The sequence below is a fragment of the Mustelus asterias genome, chromosome X (genome assembly GCF_964213995.1).
Source record: "Mustelus asterias chromosome X, sMusAst1.hap1.1, whole genome shotgun sequence".
Taxonomy (NCBI): domain Eukaryota; kingdom Metazoa; phylum Chordata; class Chondrichthyes; order Carcharhiniformes; family Triakidae; genus Mustelus; species Mustelus asterias.
The window spans coordinates 2,488,503-2,507,975 of record NC_135834.1 but is presented as its reverse complement, the minus strand read 5'-3'; the positions used below and the strand labels follow the sequence as shown (position 1 = coordinate 2,507,975).

The window sequence follows — 19,473 nt, the reverse complement described above, 5'->3', positions numbered from 1 at the left end:
TGCACATTCTCCCTGTGTCTGCGTGGGTTTCCTCCGGATGCTCCGGTTTCCTCCCACATTCTGAAAGACGTGCCGGACTGGGGCAATTTCACAGTAACTTCATTGCAGTGTTGATGCAAGCCTTACTTGTGACACTAATAAATAAACTTAAAAACTTAACTGAGGCATGACTTCTATCCCCTTGCACTCCAGTCCTCTCGATTTGAAGGCCTGAATTCCATTAGCCTTTTTTAAGAACATAGGGAATAGGAAAGAGGAGGAGGAGGAGGAGGAGAAGACCACGTGGCCTCTTGACCCCACTTCGCCATTCAACACGAACACAGCTGATCTTCCACCTCAACTCCACTTCCCCACACTCACTCCCCATATCCCTGGATTCCCTGCAAGATCAAAAACGAACATAGCCTGATCCTGAACTGAACAACGAGGAACACTACAGACAGTTACCCACAGATCCAACCAAAGAACACACCCGGCAACTCAACACTCTGATCAAAACCTTTGATCCGGACCTTCAGAGCACCCTCCGTGCTCTCATCCCACGTACTCCACGCGTTGGAGATCTCTACTGCCTCCCAAAAATACACAAGGCGAATACACCCGGCCGTCCCATCGTTTCAGGAAATGGAACCCTGTGCGAGAACATCTTGAAACCCATTGTACAAAGAACCCCCAGCTTTTGTCGCGACACTACGGACTTCCTACAGAAACTCAACACACATGGAGCAGTTGAACCAGGAGCACTCCTCGTCACAATGGATGTCTCGGCACTCTACACCAGCATCCTCCACGATGATGGCATCGCTGCAACGGCCTCAGTACTCAATGCCGTCAACTGCCAGTTTCCAGATGCAATTTTACAACTCATCCACTTCATCCTGGACCACAATATCTTCACCTTCAACAACCAGTTTTCATCCAGACACACGGAACAGCCATGGGGACAAAATTCGCACCTCAATATGCCAACATCTTCATGCACAGGTTCGAACAAGACTTCTTCACCGCACAGGACCTTCAACCGATGCTATACACTAGATACATCGATGACATTTTCTTCCTTTGGACTCATGGTGAGCAATCACTGAAACAACTCTATGATGACATCAACAAGTTCCATCCCACCATCAGACTCACCATGGACTACTCTCCGGAATCGGTTGCATTCTTGGACACACGCATCTCCATTAAGGACGGTCGCCTCAGCACCTCACTATACCGCAAGCCCACGGATAACCTCATGATGCTCCACTTCTCCAGCTTCCACCCTAAACACGTAAAAGAAGCCATCCCCTGCGGACAAGCCCTCCGAATACACAGGATCTGCTCGGATGAGGAGGATCGCAACAGACACCTCCAGACACTGAAAGATGCCCTCATAAGAACAGGATATGGCGCTCGACTCATCGATCAACAGTTCTGACGCGCCACAGCGAAAAACCGCACCAACCTCCTCAGAAGACAAACACGGGACACGGTGGACAGAGTACCCTTCGTCGTCCAGTACTTCCCCGGAGCGGAGAAGCTACGGCATCTCCTCCGGAGCCTTCAACATGTCATTGATGAAGACGAACATCTCGCCAAGGCCATCCCCACACCCCCACTTCTTGCCTTCAAACCACCACGCAACCTCAAACAGACCATTGTCCGCAGCAAACTACCCAGCCTTCAGGAGAACAGTGACCATGACACCACACAACCCTACCACAGCAACCTCTGCAAGACGTGCCGGATCATCGACACGGATGCCATCATCTCACGTGAGAACACCATCTACCAGGTACACAGTACATACTCTTGCAACTCGGCCAACGTTGTCTCCCTGATACGCTGCAGGAAAGGATGTCCCGAGGCATGGTACATTGGGGAAACCATGCAGATGCTACGACAACGGATGAATGAACACCGCTCGACAATCACCAGGCAAGACTGTTCTCTTCCTGTGGGGGAGCACTTCAGCAGTCACGGGCATTCAGCCTTGGATCTTCAGGTAAGCGTTCTCCAAGGCGGCCTTCACGACACACGACAGCGCAGAGTCGCTGAGCAGAAACTGATAGCCAAGTTCCGCACACATGAGGACGGCCTAAACCGGGATGTTGGATTTATGTCACATTATCAGTAACCCCCACAGCTTGCCCCTGGTCTTGCATAATCTCACCAGCTGTTCTGTCTGGAGACAATACACATCTCTTTAACCTGTGTTTAATGTTCCCTCCAACCACATTATCTGTACCTTTTAAGACCTGGCTGGCTGTAGAGATTTGCATTCTAATTAGTATTCTGTAACTTGATTTCTGTGTCTGTGCACTGTTGGAGAACAGAGACCACTCCATCTGACGAAGGAGCAGCAAGCTCCGAAAGCTTATGGTATTTGCTACCAAATAAACCTGTTGGACTTTAACCTGGTGTTGTGAGACTTCATACTGTGCCCACCCCAGTCCAACGCCGGCATCTCCACATCATGTACTGTCTCAATACAGAGACTAAGTATTCCAGGCGTGGTCTTACCAAAGCCCTGTACAATTATAGCAAGACTTCTTTATTCCTGTACTCAAATCCCCTTGCAATAAAGATCGACATGCTATATGCCTTCCTAGTTGCTTGCTGTATCTGTGTGCTAACTTTTCACTCCTTATCTGAGTATACCCAAGTCTCTCAGAACATTTGAAATTTTCACACCTTATAAAAATCTTATTACCAAAATGAATAACCTCACACAATTAAGGAACAGTTGTTAGGGCTGCAGGATCGGCATGTGCCTGTAAAAAAAGATAGGAAGGGTAGAATTCGAGAACCGTGGATAACCAGGGAAATTGAGGGATTGGTCAAAAAGAAAAGAGAGGCGTACGTTAGGTCCAGGCAGCTAAAAACGGAGGGAGCTCTGGAGGAATACAAAGAAAGTAGGAAAGAACTCAAACGAGGAATTAGAAGGGCAAAAAGGGGTCACGAAACGTCCTTGGCAGACAGGATTAAGGAGAATCCCAAGGCATTTTATTCATACGTTAGGAACAAAAGGGTTGTCAGGGAAAAAAATCGGACCTCTCAGGGACAAAAGTGGGGAATTATGCTTAGAGCCCAAAGAAGTAGGGGAGATCCTAAATGAATACTTCGCGCCGGTATTCACAAAGGAGAGGGATGAGTTGACTGGGCGTGTCTCGGAGGGGAGTGTTGACCCGTTAGCGAAAATCTCCATTACAAGAGAGGAAGTGTTACGTTTTTTAGGGAATATAAAGACTGACAAAATCCCCAGGGCCTGATGGAATTTATCCAAGGCTGCTCAGGGAGACGAGAGATGAAATCGCTGGGCCTCTGACGCAAATCTTTGTCACATCACTGGACACAGGTGAGGTCCCAGAGGATTCTTAGAGATAGGATGTATGCGCATTTAGAAAGGAATAAACTCATTAACGATAGTCAGCATGGTTTTGAGAGAGGGAGGTCATGCCTCACTAACCTGGTGGAGTTTTTTGAAGAAGTGACCAAAATGGTTGACGAGGGAAGGGCCGTGGATGTCGTCTATATGGACTTCAGTAAAGCGTTTGACAAAGTCCCTCATGGTAGGTTGGTGCAAAAGGTTGGATCTCATGGGATAAAGGGGGAGGTAGCTAGATGGGTGGAGAACTGGCTTGGTCACAAAAGACAGAGGGTGGTAGTGGAAGGGTCTTTTTCCGGCTGGATGCCTGTGACTAGTGGTGTTCCGCAGGGCTCTGTATTGGGACCTCTGCTGTTTGTGATTTATATAAATGATCTGGAAGAAGGTGTAACTGGGGTGATCAGTAAGTTTGCGGACAACACGAAAATGGCTGGACTTGCAGATAGTGAGGAACATTGTCAGAGGCTACAGAAGGATATAGATAGGCTGGAAATTTGGGCAAAGAAATGGCAAATGGAGTTCAATCCTGATAAATGCGAAGTGATGCATTTTGGTAGAACTAACTACCAGAGGGACCTGGGTGTGCAAGTCCACAGATCCTTGAAGGTGACGTCACAGGTGGAGAAGGTAGTGAATAAGGCATATGGCATGCTTGCCTTTATAGGACGGGGCATAGAGTATAAAAGTTGGGGTCTGATGTTGCAGTTGTATAGAACGTTGGTTCGGCCGCATTTGGAGTACTGCGCCCAGTTCTGGTTGCCACACTACCAGAAGGACGTGGAGGCTTTAGAGAGAGTGCAGAGGAGGTTTACCAGGATGTTGCCTGGTATGGAAGGGCTCAGTTATGAGGAGAGATTGGGTAAACTGGGGTTGTTCTCACTGGAAAGACGGAGGATGAGGGGTGACCTAATAGAGGTGTATAAAACTATGAAAGGCATAGATAGGGTGAACGGTGGGAAGCTTTTTCCCAGGTCAGTGGTGATGTTCACGAGGGGTCATAGGTTCGGGGGGGGCGGGGGGGGGGGTTTAACACAGATATCAGAAGGATGTATTTTACACAGAGGGTGGTGGGGGCCTGGAATGCGCTGCCAGGCAAGGTGGTGGAGGCGGACACACTGGGAACGTTTCAGACTTATCTAGATAGCCACATGAACGGAGGGATACAAAAGAATGGTCTAGTTTGGACCAGGGAGCGGCGCGGGCTTGGAGGGCCGATGGGCCTGTTCCTGTGCTGTATTGTTCTTCGTACTCCATCTGCCACCTTGTTGCTCACCTCACTTAACCTGTCGATGTCACTTTGCAGCCCTTGTGTGTTCTCCTCACAGGTTTCATTGTCACTTAGCATTGTGTCATCAACAAACTTGGATATATCACTGGGGTCTCTTTATCAGTCATTAAGATATCAGGCCACAGTACAGATCCTGACTTCACTAGTTACATCCTGACAATTAGAGTACCTGCCCATTATTCCCTACTCTCTGTCTTCTGATGCTCAGCAACTTTCGAACAGATGAATAATTTGCCTTCAATTTCATGGGCTTCAACTTTGGCTGACAATCTCATATGAGGGACTTTATCAAGCTCCTTCTGGAAGTCCAGATAAATAACATCCATAGGCATTCCCTGTTCGCTACTTCAGTCACCTCTTCGCTACTTCAGTCACCTCTTCAAAAGGTTTGTCAGGCATGACCTATCCATTACAAATCCATGCTGATTCTCTCTAACCAACTAAAATTTAAGCTGTTCAGTCATCTCATCCTTAATTAGAAACTGCAGCAATCTCCTGATGGCAGATTTTAGACCAACTAGTCTGGAATTCCTTAGCTTTCTTCTCTCACCTGTCTTAACTAGCAGACTGACGTGGAATTTTCTAATCCAAAATGGACAGTTCCTGAAGAGATCTCTGGGAGATTCTAGTTAGGACATCCGCAATATTCTCATCTGCTTCCTTTAAAACTCTGGGGTGCAAATCATCAGCTTTTGTTACTCGGACGTGCCATTATTTTCTTCGTGACTGTGATTTTGCTTGCGTTAACTTTGGTGAGTTCCTGCTGCTGATTCAATATTGTCTTCTTGGGACTTCCTGCATGCTGATGACCTACTCTACTGTAAATATTGCTGCAACATAGTTAGTCAACATATCCACCACTTCCTTATTTTCACTGACAACTTTAGTATGACCAGTTTTACACTGTTCCTGACCGTCGTCACTGTCCTGTCTTTCCAAACAGAATTGTAAAAATGTGATTTTTTATTCGTTATTGGGAGTGGGCGTTACTGACTGGACTCGCATTTTTTTGCCCATCCCCGAGGGCAGTTGAGAGTCAACCACATTGCCGTGGCTCTGGAGTCACATGCAGGCCAGACCAGGTGAGGACGGCAGATTTCTTTCCCTAAACGATATTAGTGAACCAGATGGGTTTTTCCAACAACGGTTTCATGGTCATCAGTAGATCCTTAATTCCAGATATTTTTTAATTGAATTCAAATTTCACCATCTGCCGTGGTGGGATTCGAACCCAGGTCCCTCAGAACATGACCCTGTTTCTCTGCATTACTAGTCCAGCGACAATACCACTACACCACTGCCTCCCTTTGATGTCCCTTTGCAAGTTTATTTTCATAATTCCTTTCTGTAGCTCTTACCATCTACTTTGTCACCTTTTGTATCTTTCCTATTTGCTATGAGATGTGCTTTATCCACTATATTTTGTATGCTTTTAGTTTTATGTTGTTCCCTACTTCTTTGATTGTTCTTGGCTTTTTTTTAAAAACAAGAACTCTTAGGATAAACTCTCCATCTATCGCATCCCGTTTCCGCTCTTTAGCATACATGTAGCCCCGTGTTGTAGCTGCACCAGGTTGCCACCTCATTTTCGATACATCTGGTGCTGCTCCTGGTGTGCTGTCAATTTGCTGCTTTCCTTCTGTCCAGTCTATCAGAGGAGGGATGGATTCAAAACAAAGTGTGGTGATAAAAAAATCTTGAAAACCACCAGTGGAAAAAATAGATTTGCAAAAACTAACGCCAAAGTGATCTTGGAGAAATTTTTAGAAAAGGCAAACCAACCTAATCTTTCACATGGATTTTCTAAACACATTATGTCCATTTTTTTTGTCCTCAGCCTTATAGAGTCAGAGGTTTACAGCATGGAAACAGGCTCTTTGGCCCAACTTGTCCATGCCGCCCTTTTTTTTTTAAAGCTCGTCCCTATTGCCCACATTTGGCCCATATCCCTCTATACCCATTGTACCCATGTAACTGTCTAAAATTGTACCCGCCTCTACTACTACCTCTGGCAGCTTGTTCCAGACACTCACCATCCCGTGTGAAAAAATTGCCCCTCTGGACACTTTTGTATCTCTCCCCTCTCACCTTAAACCTATGCCCTCTAGTTTTAGACTCCCCTACCTTTGGGAAAGGATATTGACTACCTTATCTGTGCCCTTCATTATTTATAGACATCTATAAAATCACCCCTAAGTCTCCTACGCTCCAGAGAAAAAGTCCCAGTCTATCCAGCCTTTCCTTATAACTCAATCCATCAAGTCCCAATAGCATCCTAGTGAATCTTTTCTGCACTCTTTCTAGCTTAATAATATTTTTTCTATAATAGGGTGACCAGAACTGTACACAGTTATGAATAAGGGCCAGATACAGGGATCTCAAATTTTCTTAGGCCCTGTTCCATTATGGTGCTAGGGCAGTGCAGGACACCCATCAAGCCAATATTTGTACCCCTATCCCACTTACCAGGTTCAAGAGATTTGAGGCTTTGTTAGGAACAAAAGGTATTTATCGATAAGAGAAACTTGGTAAAGGAGTTTGCGGCCCTTGGCTGCCCTGGAGTAGCAGCTCCAGTCCTTACATGCTTACAATATGCTTCTGCCCGAGAGGCCTCCATCTTCTGGGGTGATGACTCACTCTGTGCCCCATTGGTACCTCAAGTCAGGTGACTCGCTTCTGTTGTACTGTCTTAAAGAGACAGACACCACATACACAACCATGCCAATCATTGAATTAAAAAAAGTGTTGGTGGCCACACTTTCAACACAAGTACAAAGTCACTGTCAAATAAGGCAGGATTGATAGTCACCCCACTTCACTATCAGTCTCACTTTTAGATGTCCCCCAATTCTGGCAGCAATTTCAGTGGGCCAAAATTTGAATCAGAAAAGAGGAGGGCATTTCGGGCCAAGCTTTCTAGTGCAAGAAAAACATTTTAAATGTTTTCCCGTAATTAAACATATCCATAAAAGTAGCTGGTTATGCTTCAGCAGGTTTATCAGTGTTTGACCTGAAAACGTCAGAACCAGATTTGATTTATTATTGTCACATGCATTGGGATACAGTGAAAAGTGTTCTTTCTTGCGCGCTATACAAAGCATACTGTTGATAGAGTACATAGGGGAGAAGGAAAGGAGAGGGTGCAGAATGTATAGTGTTACAGTCACAGCTCGGTGTAGAGAAAGATCAACTTAATATTTGATTTATTATTGTCACATGTATTGTCATTATTGTCACTATATTGGGATACAATGAAAAGTATTGTTTCTTGTGCGCTATACAGACAAAGCATACCGTTCATAGAGTACATAGGAGAGAAAGAAAGGAGAGGGTGCAGAATGTAGTGTTACAATCACAGATCGGGTGTAGAGAAAGATCAACTTAATATTTGATTTATTATCACATGTATTGGGATACAGTGAAAAGTATTGTTTCTTACGTGCGACACAGACAAAGTATACCGTTCATAGAGAAGGAAAGGAGTGGGTGCAGAATGTGTTACAGTTATAACTAATCAACTTAATGCAAGGTCGGTCCATTGGTCTGATGGCAGCAGGGAAGAAGCTGTTCTTGAGTTGGTTGGTACGTGACCTCAGACTTTTGTATCTTTTTCCCGGCGGAAGAGAGAATGTCCGGGGTGCGTGGGGTCCTTAATCATGCTTCAGGGTACAGGAGTAGTCAGAGCACGAACATAATCTTAGTGATGCATCATGAGAGTTTGTCTGAGCAAATATTGGCCTAATAACTGAAAGATCTATCCCCTTTATGGCAGATTTATGAAATCATTTGAAAACAAACTATAAATGCACTTTTTATATAATGCTTATACGGTCACATTACCTTTGAGCTAAAAGTCAAGACAGGGAAAGCAAGAGAAAGAGTGAGCAAGAGAAAGTGAGCGCAAGCGAGAGAGCTTGAGAAAGCACAAATGAGAGAGCGAGCAAAAGTGAAAAGAGAGAGAGAGAGAGGGAAGAAAAGAGAGGGAGAGAGAAATGTATGCTGATGCAGTGGGCACATTTCCCAGTTCAGGAGAAAAGGTCTGCTGTCGGAGAGCTTGTCAAAAGGCTCAAGCAGCCACAGTTAGATTCCGTTCTATAGACCTTTCAGGCTTCCCCTGGTGGTCCTTTTGCTCTACCCGATAGCTGACACACAACAATTCTTGACAACCTTTGTTCAGATGTATTGCAAAATACCCTCAGATCTTTCCTCTGCCACCCCCAGCTATTCCTTTCCCCCCAATATCCAGCTTAGACTATTCAGTACCCTCTTACCTACGTCCCCGATATTACCTACTCCTTTCTCAAGTATTTATGGCCATACGTTCAGTCACACTTGCTACTAACACCAGTTCTCACTGTCGAAACTCTATTTTCTTGATTGCCATTTCATTTGTCACATCTTGATCCCCCAAATTCTCACGACTCAAAACCAATGACTACTCCCCTACACTTCGCTTTTCTTCAGCTCCCTTAGTTATTCCTGTTATTCATTAATCCTTACAAATCAAATATTTATCTCCAAACATATTCGCTCGTTCATTGTTTAAGATGCTGTCCATTGTCACAGTGGTTAGCACTGCTGCCAGGGACCCGGGTTCGAATCTGGCCTTGGGTGACGGTATCAAGTTTGCACGTTCTCCCCGTGTCTGGGTAGGTTTCCTCCGAAAGCTCGTGGCATTTGCTACCAAATAAACCTGTTGGACTTTAACCTGGTGTTGTTAAACTTCTTACTAGGTTTCCTCCCACAGTCCAAAGATGTGCAGGTTAGGTGGATTGGCCATGCTAAATGGGCAGGGTTATGGGAATAGGGCAGGGGTGAACCTGGGTAAGATGCTCTTTCGGAGAGTTGCTGCAGACTTGACAGGCCTAACAGGATCCCTGCAGTGCAGAAGGAGGCTATGGACAGTTAATCTTATGCAAATATTAGGCAAATAAAACTCAAGTTTGCTTTGCTCAGTTGATAGCAATTACGCACTGGGAGTTAGAAGGTTGTGGGTTCTCCAGGACCTCAGCACAAATAAAGTGGTACATTGAAGAAGCGTTGCATTTTGTTTTATTCATTCGTGGAACATGGGCGTCGCTGGCTGGCCAGCATTTATTGCCCATCCCTAGTTGCTGTTGGAGGGCAGTTGAGAGTCAACCACATTGCTGTGTCTCTGGAGTCACATGTAGGCCAGACTGTTTAAGAACGGCAGATTTCTTCCCCTAAAGGATATTAGTGAGCCAGATGTGTTTTTCAAACAATCGACAATGGTTTCATGGTCATCAGTAGATTCTAAATTTCAGATTTTTTAAAAAATGGAATTCAAATTCCACCATCTGCCATGGCGGGATTCGAAAAGGTTGAAGTTAAAATTTATTTATTAGTCACCAGCAGGCTTACATTCACACTGCAATGAAGTTACTGTGAAATTCCCCCAGTCGCCACAATCCTGTTCGGGCACACTGAGGGAGAATTTAGCACCTAACCAGCATGTCTTTCAGACTGTGGGAGGAAACCGGAGCACCCGGAGGAAACCCACTCAGACACAGGGAGAACATGCAAACTCTGCACAGACAGTGACCCAAGCAGGGAATCGAACCTGGGTCCCTGGCGCTGTGAGGCAGCAGTGCTAACCACTGCGCTGGGTCCCCAGAACATTAACAGTCTGGGTTAATAGTCTAGCAATAATACCACTAGACCATTGCCTCCCCCTTTGGAGGTGCAAAGGAACTGTTAAACCAATACTAGTCGGTATGTTCAGGTAGATGTAAAAAAGTCCCCTGACATCAGTCCAGATCTCCTGTTGTTCTGCATAATGTTCATCCTTTGACACAAAACACAGATAAAATAATCAATTCATCCCATCTGTTGCTTGGTAAACCTTATGTGCAAATTTAATTCCGACACTTGCCTACAGAAGTAATTAATTCGCTGTGAAGAGCTTCTTAAATGAAAAGTTTGTTCTTGGAAAATGTCCTCTTCAACCAAGGCTCCCTTAGACTCCTGATTGCAGGTTTAAAATAAGATTAATGACAGGAGAAAACTATTTTTAAAAAGCTACACTTAACATTAACAGGATATATTTTCCTTTGTGTCTAAGTACGGTCAGTAATGCTTTTATCTTAAGCAACTGTTGCATTCGTGATTATATTAAAATGCAAATTAATTTATCAACCAAAACGTTTGTTTGTAGAAATGTTGATTTTCCTCCATGAAAAAAGTCAAGTGTCTTTGCCCAGCCGTTGTTTTTCTAAGCTGGAAGACAAATTTGAATAATTGAGCAAGTTTTGCTGAACATTTTTCCAGTAAATGCTTTTGGTTCTCTCCAGATCAGGACAGCAGGACCACATCATGCTTCATTTTTTTGTCTTTAAAACGTAGCTCAGGACTTTTTAAGTGGAACAAATATTTACAACGAGAGGATTTTGTTTGTAAGCCACATCTCCTTGCATTCAAAAGGAGAAAACATGAGGTACTCTTTTGTAGAAAATCTCAATAACAAAAAAAGCATTTTAAAATCCCATTTTAGTCTCAAGGTGTACACTTTCACCAATGTTTTTGGAGATAATGCTGTGCATATATAACAATTGACAGCAAGAATGGCAGCCCCTCCCCTGATAACCAGCCTCTCCCATTTGCCAAAACATGAAAATAACGTTGAAAAAATCTGTGTATTTACTCAGATGTAGGAATGGGCTTAGAAAGAGATAAAAATGAAATACCTAGGTAAAGGACCAAGCGTGGGCAGTAGTCAGGCTGGGCACGCCATGCAACTGCAGGCACCCCTAAACTGACCCAAGCCTTAAAACCTGCTGCCACAGGCACTGGCCAGTTGAGAAAAACTGAGCTCACAGCTTAACATACTTAGTTTCTACATTACTGATCTGGGCGGGCTTCGCCCATCATTGGCAACGTCCTATGGTTATAAAAATGTCTCTCAGACTTATCAAAAAACAGCCTGATATAGTCACAATGACAAAAATCACACCTTACAGATAATGCCCCACACACCAGCACCATCCTTGGGTGTGCGCACTGGTAGGTGGTGGCACACTGGCATACAGTTGCGAAAGTTTCCCTGGGAGTCCTCAATATTAACTCCAGACCCCACGAGTCTCATGGCATCAAGTCAAACATAGGCAAGGAAACCTGATTAGCGCATACCACCACTCCCACACCCCAAAGGCCATGGGCCCTGACAATATTCTGGCATTGAGGACTTGTGCTCCCCTAGCCAAGCTCTTCCAGTACAGTCAAAACACTGGCATCTACCCAACAATATGGAAAATTGCCCAGGTATGTCCTGTACATAAGAAGTAGTCTCACAACATCAGGTTAAAGTCCAACAGGTTTATTTGGTAGCACAAGCCACAAGCTTTCGGAGACTCAGCCTCCTTCGGGTACACCGAGGGAGAATTTAGCACCTAACCTAAGAAGGAGCCCGAGACTCCGAAAGCTTGTGCTACCAAATAAACCTGTTGGACTTTAACCTGGTGTTGAGAGACTTCTTACTGTGTTTACCCCAGTCCAACGCCAGCATCTCCACATCCTGTACACAAGAAACAGGACAAATCTAACCCTGCCAATTACCACCCCATCAGTCTATTCTCGACCATTAGTAAAGTGACGGAAGGGGTCATGGACAGAGCTACCAAGCAGCACCTGCTCAGCAATAACCAGCTCAGTGGACACTTAGTTTGGGTTCTGCCAGGATCGGTTTCTGATCTCATTACAACCTTAGTTCAAACATGGACAAAAGAGCTGAACGCCAGACATGAGCGACTGCCTTGACAATTTGACCGAGTATGGCATTAAGGGGCCCTAGCAAAACTGGAGTCAATGGGAATCAGGGGGAAAACTACTATTTGGAGTCATACCCGGCACATAGAAGATATTTGTGGTTGTTCGAGGTCAATCTCCTCAATTCTAGGACATCACTGCAGGAGTTCCTCAGGGTTCGTGTCCTCAGCCCAACCATCTTCAGCTGCTTCATCAATGACCTTCCCTCCATCATAAGGTCAGAAGTGGGGATGTTCGCTGATGATTGCACAATGTTCAGCACCATTCGCGACTCCTCAGATACTGAAGCAGTCCATGTTTAAATGCAGCAAGACCTGGACAATATCCAAACTTTTGGGCTGACAAGTGGCAAGTAACATTGGTGCCACACACGTGCGAGGCAATGACCATCACCAACAAGACGGAATTTAACCATTGCCCCTTGACATTCAATGGCACAACCATCACTGAAACCTCCGCTATCAACATAGAACCAGAGACAGTTACAGCACAGGAGGTCGCCATTCAGCCCATCTTGTCCATACCAGCCCGAGGACAGTAATCCCACCTTCCTGCATCCAGCCCATAGCCCTGTAGTTTACAGCACTTAAGGTGCAGATCCAGGTACTTTTTAAATGAGTTTAGGGTCTCTGCCTCCACCACCGATTCAAGCAGCGAATTCCAGACACCCACCATCCTCTGCGTATAAAAGTTCTTCCTCATGTCCTCTCTACACCTACTGCCACTTGAATCTATGTCCCCTGGTTCTAGAATTCTCCACCAAGGGAAACAATTTTATCCTGTCCACTCTATCTCTTCCCCTCTTCATTTTGTACACCTCTATCATGTCGCCCCTCAGCCTTCTTTGTTCCAAGGAAAATAACCCAACCTCTCCCCATAGCGACACGTTTCCAGCTCTGGCAACATACTTGTAAACCTCCTCCTAGGGGTTACCACTGACCAGAAACTGAACTGGACCAACCACATAAACACAGTGGCTACAAGAGCAGGAAAGAGGCTAGGAATATTGCAGCAAGTAACTCAGCTCCTGACTCCCCAAAGCCTGTCCACCATCGAAAAGGCACAAGTCAGGAGTGTGATGGAATACTCCTCACTTGCCTGGATGGGTGCAGCTCCAACAACACTCAAGAAGCTCAACACCATCCATAACAAAGCAGCCCCGCTTGATTGGCACCACATCCACAAACACCCACTCCCTCCACCACTGATGCAGTGCCAGCCGTGTGTACCATCTACAAGATGCACTGCAGAAGCTCACTAAGGTTCCATAGGCAGCAGCTTCCAAACCAGGACTGCTACCATCTGGAAGGACAAGAGCAGCAGACACGTGGAAAAACCACCACCCGAAAGATGTTGTCACCATTTTGAACGATTGGTAGCAAGCTCCTCTCAGTCAGTAATGTCGACGTGTTTCAAAGAGAGCTTCAGAATGTGTGAAATGATTTCTTTGTCCGCCCCTGGAATGTTGGCCATTTGAGAGTTGGGGAAACAGGACCTGGTGGGGGGAGACACTTCTGGCCATCCAGACAGTCTTCAGTCCATTAAGGTTGATTCTGCAGGAGTTTTGTCCGGATGCTTGTGGAGCTTGCTTCGAGAAGGACACTAACATTGGTACAATATCTTCCCATCAAATCCGGAGGACGCAGCAGAGTCATTGCTGGTGGAATTTCTCTTGTGTTTCCATGGCCGCGATTTGCCCAAAAAATGAAGTGTTTTAACGGTGAGAAAACTAGAACAATCCGCACCAGTCTGTCCAGCAGACCGATGCGGTCTGGACTGCAATCTGCCCACACTTGTCTTGGGAGAGCACCAAGTTGCACACTGGTTCTGGGAGGGGAGGGGCAGGGCCTAAACACACCAGTGAGCCTGGCAGCAAAGCAATCGGGTGCCAATTTGGAAGGGCGCCCAGATCTCTCAATGCACTGGGAACCCCCTTCTCTTCCTTCCCCCACGAATATCAGGACGATCGTGCACCAATCGGCACTATGTTTTCCCCACCCACTCCCCAACACTGATCACCAGCATTGGAGCCCTCCCAACGGGGCCCCCTCCATGCTCCACTCCTTCACAACCCTCTGTTCATACTCACACTGTGGAGATGCCGGCGTTGGACTGGGGCAAACACAGTAAGAAGTTTAACAACACCAGGTTAAAGTCCAACAGGTTTATTTGGTAGCAAAAGCCACACAAGCTTTCGAGGCTCTGAGCCCCTTCTTCCGCGATCTTCTTGGCGATCCTCTCCACTTGGAGCCGGCAGTTTGCGGTGTCTATGGTAGTCATGATGTGGAGATGCCGGCGTTGGACTGGGGTAAACACAGTAAGAAGTTTAACAACACCAGGTTAAAGTCCAACAGGTTTATTTGGTAGCAAAAGCCACACAAGCTTTCGAGGCTCTGAGCCCCTTCTTCCGCGATCTTCTTGGCGATCCTCTCCACTTGGAGCCGGCAGTTTGCGGTGTCTATGGTAGTCATGATGTGGAGATGCCGGCGTTGGACTGGGGTAAACACAGTAAGAAGGCTCCAAGTGGAGAGGATCGCCAAGAAGATCGCGGAAGAAGGGGCTCAGAGCCTCGAAAGCTTGTGTGGCTTTTGCTACCAAATAAACCTGTTGGACTTTAACCTGGTGTTGTTAAACTTCTTACTGTGTTTACCCCAGTCCAACGCCGGCATCTCCACATCATGACTACCATAGACACCGCAAACTGCCGGCTCCAAGTGGAGAGGATCGCCAAGAAGATCGCGGAAGAAGGGGCTCAGAGCCTCGAAAGCTTGTGTGGCTTTTGCTACCAAATAAACCTGTTGGACTTTAACCTGGTGTTGTTAAACTTCTTACTGTGTTTACCCCAGTCCAACGCCGGCATCTCCACATCATGACTACCATAGACACCGCAAACTGCCGGCTCCAAGTGGAGAGGATCGCCAAGAAGATCGCGGAAGAAGGGGCTCAGAGCCTCGAAAGCTTGTGTGGCTTTTGCTACCAAATAAACCTGTTGGACTTTAACCTGGTGTTGTTAAACTTCTTACTGTGTTTACCCCAGTCCAACGCCGGCATCTCCACATCATGACTACCATAGACACCGCAAACTGCTGGCGCCAAGTGGAGAGGATCGCCAAGAAGATCGCGGAAGAAGGGGCTCAGAGCCTCGAAAGCTTGTGTGGCTTTTGCTACCAAATAAACCTGTTGGACTTTAACCTGGTGTTGTTAAACTTCTTACTGTGTTTACCCCAGTCCAACGCCGGCATCTCCACATCATGACTACCATAGACACCGCAAACTGCCGGCTCCAAGTGGAGAGGATCGCCAAGAAGATCGCGGAAGAAGGGGCTCAGAGCCTCGAAAGCTTGTGTGGCTTTTGCTACCAAATAAACCTGTTGGACTTTAACCTGGTGTTGTTAAACTTCTTACTGTGTTTACCCCAGTCCAACGCCGGCATCTCCACATCATGACTACCATAGACACCGCAAACTGCCGGCTCCAAGTGGAGAGGATCGCCAAGAAGATCGCGGAAGAAGGGGCTCAGAGCCTCGAAAGCTTGTGTGGCTTTTGCTACCAAATAAACCTGTTGGACTTTAACCTGGTGTTGTTAAACTTCATACTCACACTGGCAGTGCCATGGGGCAGTGCCTAGCTATGTCTCCAATCCCCCCTTCAATGGTCTCAGAGCCCACCCCGGTGTGGCCATCACGCCTAGTCTCCACTCATGGCGGCCAGTATTGATTCTCGTCAGTCTCACGCTGTGCCAGAGGCTCGGAAGATCCCAGGAGCTGGAAGAATCCAGCGTTGAACGGGCTATGCATATTTAAATACTACTTTAAATATGTTAATCAGCCTCGTGTCCTTTCTGGGCACGATCCAGTTTGCGCTAGGAAAAAGGGACCGGGATGATTGCAAACCATTTGGTACCGGGCACGAAACAAGGCCCACATGCTTGTTTCTGGGATCAGCATGACTTACGCCAGACTGGACGATGCTGGAAAATGACCCACATGTGCTGACACAGAGTCCAATTCACACTGCAGTACTTCTCCCAAATCTATTCAAGGTAGCTCAGTTACAGGGAACTTTATCAAAAGCTTTCTGAAAGCTCAAGGGAATTTTCCAATGTTGTCAAGGAGGCTGGTCAGACTAAACTGGTCCTTCCTGGAACAGGGTTGGCTGCCATTTAAAGGCTTACTGTCAAAAGTTCACTTTTCAGTTTGTTTATTGGAATGAGGCACTGACTCGGCTGCAATTATTGCACAATTCTTTTTTTAAATTTCTTTCAATTGGTTTTCAAAGAAAGAGATAAGGAGCAGAGAAACAAAGTACAATGAAATGGCTCCCCCGCTACCTCCCCCCCCATAAACAAACAAATAAGCACAAAAAAGTAAAACAAAGTCGACAGTAATTAACTGTTTAAAGAGACAAAAGGCTACCATCTACGATATGATTTCTCAGTAGACCTTCACAGTATATTTAATTTTCTCCAAATAATGAAAATACATTGTGTGATGTCAGTGTACCTTGGAGGGATTTTTCTTCTGAATCATGTTTTCTGCAATTGTAAACAGGCCTTTTTGGCTTCAGCTGTTTTCTCATTATGGCACCGGTTTGTCTGGAGGAGTTTTTTTAAAATTGCTGCTAAAGGGGCGGGAGGGGGATTTTTGGGATGTTTATGACTGCGTTGTTTGGAGAAAAACTGGTTGGCAGGTGAGGTGACAGGAGCTCTCTTGTTTTCAGTTTGAGCTACTGTTTAGCTTAGTTTTTGAAGGGACAACTAGCTGAAAAGCAGTGTTTCTCTGATTCCCTGTTTTATTTGGAAATTCTGCTGGTTATCTGAAAATAAGATCTCACCTTTCTGAAGGGGAGAATCTGCTGTTGGTGGCTTGTCCAGAGTCTCTCCCTGGGGTTCTGAGTCTATCAAGAGAACTGCAGAATTCATCCAAAGGACTCGATTCCAGTATCACATGAGCATTAGTCTTTGCTGTGTTCAACTTGTTTAAAGGGTTTTCTTTATGGGATTGGTTTGATTGGAACATCTTAGATATATTTGTTAAGGGTTATACATTATCATGGATGTTTTTGTTTGTAATTGATAAACGTTCTTGCTAATTTTCTTTCCATACACGTTAACTATATTCTTAAATAAACTTTATTTTATAAAAGCTCCCTAATGGGTCATTTGAATCATATCCGAGGTGAAACACACCATACCTATCCTAGCCTCATTCAAGATGCCAAACTTATGATCCAGGCAGGCTCCATAAAAGTGTCTCACCTGAACCATAACATTGACCAGAATTCGCCAACCATTCACACCCCGCCGCTGCTGTCAGCGAGAAAGGAGAATTTGGCACTCAGCCAAATTTACATTCACTGTAGCAGGACCTGGGAATCCCAGACATGCGAGAGGTCAGAAAATCCGGCCCATTAAGTCTTCTAACCAGGATAAAGCAGTGAGTGGCTTGGGGGGATTTCCAATTTAATATAATCTGCCTGCGGGTTTTAATTAATTTATTTGTCACAGTAAGGCTCACATTAACACTGCAATGAAGTTACTGTGAAATTTCCCTAGTCGCACATTCCGGCGCCTGTTCTGATCAATGCACATAACCAGCATGTCTTTCAGACTGTGGGAGGAAACTGGAGCACCCGGATGAAACCCATGCAGACACGGGGAGAACGTGCGAACTCCACACCGACTGTGACCCAAGCCGGGACTTGAACCCGGGTCCCTGGTGCTGTGAGGCAGCAGTGCTAACCACTGTGCCGCCCCTATTAATGAAGCAAATACAATGAAGTCTGCCTTAATGTTAGTGAGACTGGCCAGTTCAGGTGGGATCCACATATGGCTATCAAAGGACAAGGCTGCAAGTCAATATCTCGACTGTCAAAGAAGGATGATCAAAAATCAGCCAGCTCCAAGCACAACCAGAACATGTGGGTATAGTCTGCAGGGGTGAGTGAGTGAGCCCCTGTCGCCTTTGTTGTTTGTGATGGAAAAAAACTTCCTAATTCGAGCCTTGGTGAAGTGAATTCTGTGCAAAGCTTTAAACTGAAGCTCGACCTAGTGCAGGAAGATGTGGAGTCAACTGGAAGAAGGGCTTCCTCCCAATTGTCATCTGCAAGGTCAAGCCCAAGTTTCACTTCCCAGTCTCATCATGTGAAGAGGAGATGGTCCAGAGGGTAACACTAGATCATACAATCTTGAAATAAAATCTCCGCGAGCTTGAAACAGTGACAAAATCCCTTCCATTAATGTGTTCGTTGTGTCAGATGTAGTTGAGGAAAGGATCAGCATGAAAGGAACAAAAAGTTACAGGTTTGAAAATAACCAAGGACTAGATTGAGGCAAGTTAATTTTGATGACAGCTTGCTCAAAATGGCTGAAGTCCCATCGATAAACAGATCAGTCGGTGTTCGAGTCCCCGCTCCCTCCACAAGGCAAACACCGGGTCAAACTTGGAAGGCAAAAATAAGCGGTTAGTACAAATAGGGCCCAATAGAGGCCACAGGGGCGGCACGGTGGTTAGCACTGCTGCCTCACAGTGCCAGGGACCCGGGTTCGATTCCCAGTTTGGTCACTGTCTGTGTGGAGTTTGCACATTCTCCCTGTGCCTCCGTGGGTTTCCTCCGGGCGCTCCGGTTTCCTCCCACAGTCCAAAGATGTGCAGGTTAGGTGAATCGGCCATGCTAAGTTGCCCCTTAGTGTCAGGGGGACTAGCTAGGGTAACTGCATGGGGTTATGGGAAAAGGGCCAGGGTGGGATTGTGATCGGTGCAGACTCGATGGGCTGAATGGCCTCCTTCTGCACTGTAGGATTCTATGATTCCTAGAGAAGGAGTGGCAAGTTTAAAATGCTAACAAAAATTTTTCCATATTTTTAAAGTGGGAATCACAACAGGGTTTGACGTGTGTTTAGAAGGAGATAAGGATAAATTAAGGCAGAAAGAAAGGAAGGATGAGCAGCAGGAATGCACTTCCAAAAGACACTAGTTTATATCCAGGGTGGAATTCTCCCAACAGAAGTTCTAAGTGTTGAATTCATGGG

At 45.8% G+C, this 19,473-nt stretch overlaps 1 protein-coding gene across 1 annotated transcript in view; it reads right to left on the bottom strand.

Annotated features, from left to right (window-relative positions):
* LOC144481840 (diacylglycerol kinase beta-like) overlaps window positions 1-17,021 on the bottom strand; it is a 63,395-nt gene extending 46,374 nt beyond the window's left edge. The window contains exon 1 of the mRNA XM_078200993.1: window positions 16,946-17,021. Within this exon, the coding sequence (XP_078057119.1) occupies window positions 16,946-17,021 (76 nt within the window). The remainder of the gene's footprint in view (window positions 1-16,945) is intronic.
* Window positions 17,022-19,473: the final 2,452 nt, after the last annotated feature.